Below are 3,278 nucleotides of genomic sequence, written 5' to 3'. Positions count from 1 at the left end.
CCTACACCCCTGCCCAAATCCACACTCTTTGAATTGTATCTTGCAAGATGTTTAAGAAAAACTTTGAAAGCAAGAAGCTGAGACCCCCTCAATGATGGGTCTGATATCTAAATTCTTCTAGTCAGGTTGGCATATGTGTAAAGACTTTATCTTCATTTTGTGACAAAAGTGGGGAATATGAGTCATTTCAAACTAAAAATGACAAGGCTGGGCACTGCTAGTAGTGCCTGCAAAATTTAGACTTGAACTGTATTTATTTAGAGATTTAGTATAATCAGGCTCAAGTGAAACTTGATTAGCTATAGATAGGAGATTTCGGTCTGGATCTGCAAAACTTCATCATTGAGCAGCTCCACTGTGATTTCCTCCCCCTCACTTGAGAATACTGGGTATTACATCACCAGAACAACCTCTCATTCAGTGTGTGCGCGCCCAAAGCCTGACATTCTTACAGGCTTATAGAGGAAGCAATCCTTTTAATAAAACAAACAAAAAAAAACCCCCGAAACCTTTTCTGAATATTATACTGTCCTTGCAATGCAAAGATTCTTTGGCTCTGTGCTGGAAACACACATATCAATTGGGTAATCAAACAAAAGAAGATTGTAAGCTCTTTTGGAAAACAGCAGCACAGCTCATTCTGGTCTGCGCTGAAAATTGCAAGGGTGTATTTCCTTATTTTCTTCCCATCAACTCTAATTGACATCACTATAATTTCTACCACTGTGACTAATGCAGAATGTAGCAGAGACCTTCATGTCAGGTAAGTGACTGCAGTGTGACTCAGGAAGAAAATCTTAGTCACTGGCAAGAGTTTTTGGTTAGCTAAGTTGCTGCACCAGAAACAGAGCAGTTGGTGTGCGCTCTTCCTGGATGGAATGAGGAGCACGCACCAACTGCTGACACTTCCTTAGCCTGACGAAGGGTTTTTGAACCCGAAAGCTTGCTTAATAATTGTTTTCCAACTATTTAAGTTGGTCTAATAAAAGATATCAGATTCACCCAAAGAACCTTGTCTGCTCTTGTAACAAGGCAGTTGAAGGAGAAAGAGAAGGAATCTGCCCCCTCCCCTCTTTTCTGTTAGTGTAATTCTTACTAAAGCTAATTAAAGCTACACTTTACAGATGTACCGGATATTTGACAAATTTTGCTTTAATATGGTGGGAAGGTCCTGTTTGATCCAGGGCACGCTAAGAACAGACAGTCATCCAGGTCATCCATTGTCTTCATTATACCCACGGCCTGCTGGGCTAGGACTTTTAGGCCTGGTGCAATGGGCCTTGTTGCAGCCATGTACACTGACATCCTTTCAGCTGCCGGCTGGATCCCGTTCAATCAGTGCAGCTAGATCCAATGCTGAGAGAGCACCTGGATCAAAATCAATACTGACCAATAATATTGTAACCATGGAGCCGTACAAGTGCCGGGGGGGCTAAACCAAACCGTTTGCAGAGCTCCTTATACCTGCACAGAACTGACTGTTGTGTGCAGGAACCGGCTGAGTTGGCCTGTGTCCCTGTTACCCGTGTGCTGTCTCTCACGGGTCAGTTGTTGGGTGTCACAACCGATTCACAACTTGGGCTGCTTTGTCTCTGGGCTGCACATTGCTATTGTCTGTGTAATGCTAGCAAAGCCGGTTCCTGCTGGACCTTCATTTCTTCCTGGAGAATGAATAAAATGTCAATTGAACGTGTTCTACCGGCTGTTTTCCACCTCTTATTAGAATGACCAATTTTTAATACCGCCCTAGAAAGCCTGTGGGGTGCAGACTGTGCGTGTGCAGGGGCAGATCCAGACTTTGGCACAGGGGAGGTGTGGGAGCAGCCACCCTCACTGCACCAGTGGCTGCGTCCTGCTCCCAGCCTCCTCCCTCTTCACCCACTGGTGAGGGAAGACCGCGATGCTAGCTAGAGCCTCTGCAGATGTTTTTAAAGTCCCCCAACAGGTATGAATCGCCCTCCCCTTCTCCCACCTGTGGCTGCTGCTTTCCTCGCTGTCCCAGGCCAGGGAAGTTTCCAAGCCCCTTGTGCAGGGGGAGCTGGGCTCAGCTGGGACAGGGCCAGCAGCAGCAATGAGCAGGGGGCCTTCCCTTGTCCCACCCTCCCTGGCCCCCCAGGTGTAGGATGGGAAGGGGGAAGCCCCCTGCCCATCCCCCCTGCTGCTCCCAGCTGAGCCCAGCCCTGGCTGGAGCAGGCAGCAGGGGCTTGGAGGCTTCCCTGGTGGGGACAGCCAGAGGTGTGCATGTGCCTAGGCTAGTTTGGATATGTATGTGTCTGAGTTGGTAGTGTGTGTGTGTGTGTGTGTGTGTGTGTGTGTGTGTGTGTGTGTGTGTGCGCGCGTCTTACCTGCTTCAGGGACTTGGAAACAAGCCCCCAGGTGGGAGCGCTGCCACTGCCCCCCCGCTGGATCCGCCCGTCCCTGCGTGTGCAGGGGTGTGTGGGGGGGGTGGGTGTAGAGGTGTGTATGTGTGCGCATGTGTGAAGGTGTGCAGGGGTGTGTGCAGGCCATGTGTGTGCAGGGGTGTGTGTGTGTGCAAGAGTGAGTGGGTAGGTGCAGGTGTGTGTTTGTGCATACAGGGGTGTGTGGGTGATTGTGGGTGCAGAGGTGTGTGTGTGCATGTGTGCAGGGGTGCATGCAGGGTGTGTGTGTTGGTGTGGGTGCAGGGGTGTGTGTATACAGGGAGGTGTGTATGTGCGGGTGTAGAGATGTCGGTGTGCACATGCATGAAGGTGTGCAGGGGTGTGTGTAGGCTGTACGTGTTGGTGTGGGTGCAGGGGTGTGTGCAGGCTGTGTGCGTGTGTCCAGGGGTGTGTGTGTGGGTGTGCGCAGGTGTAGGTTTATATGTGTGTGCGCACACGCAAAGGTGTGCCGGGGTGGGTGCAGGCTGTGTGTGTAGGGGCGTGTGTGTGCTCGCACGTGTGAAGCATAGGTGTGTATGTTTGTGTGCAGAGGTGTATGCACAGGTGTGTGTGTGTAGAGGGGTATGTGGGTGGGTGTGCGCACGCATGAAAGTGTGCAGGCGTGTATGTTTATGTGCAGGTGTGTATGCACAGGTGTGTGGGTGTGCGCGTGCACTGGGACGTGCGCAGACGGCGTCCCGCGCTCCCCCCTCCTGCCGCAGGGGGCGCTGTTCGCTCCCTGCCGCCGCCCCCGCATGTCCCTACTCGTCCTCCGTAGCGCCGGGCGCTGATTGGCGCAGAGGCTCTGCGCGCCGCGCGCATCCGCCTGGGTCGGAGCGGAGCGGAGGGGATGGCGGAGGCCGTACGGCCCGCCCGTCG

General features: G+C 52.2%; 1 protein-coding gene across 2 annotated transcripts in view; it reads left to right on the top strand.

The window, feature by feature from the left end:
* The first annotated feature begins 3,215 nt into the window (after positions 1-3,215).
* Positions 3,216-3,278, top strand: part of EPG5 (ectopic P-granules autophagy protein 5 homolog) — a 68,030-nt gene continuing 67,967 nt past the window's right edge. For both annotated transcript variants that reach the window (XM_025216263.1, XM_025216262.1), the window contains exon 1: positions 3,216-3,264. In XM_025216263.1, coding sequence (XP_025072048.1) covers positions 3,250-3,264 — 15 coding nt within the window. In that variant the 5' untranslated portion in view covers positions 3,216-3,249. The remainder of the gene's footprint in view (positions 3,265-3,278) is intronic.

This window comes from Alligator sinensis, unplaced genomic scaffold (genome assembly GCF_000455745.1).
Source record: "Alligator sinensis unplaced genomic scaffold, ASM45574v1 scaffold518_1, whole genome shotgun sequence".
Taxonomy (NCBI): domain Eukaryota; kingdom Metazoa; phylum Chordata; order Crocodylia; family Alligatoridae; genus Alligator; species Alligator sinensis.
The sequence above is the reverse complement of the archived record's forward strand: the minus strand, read 5'-3'. Positions and strand labels throughout refer to the sequence as shown.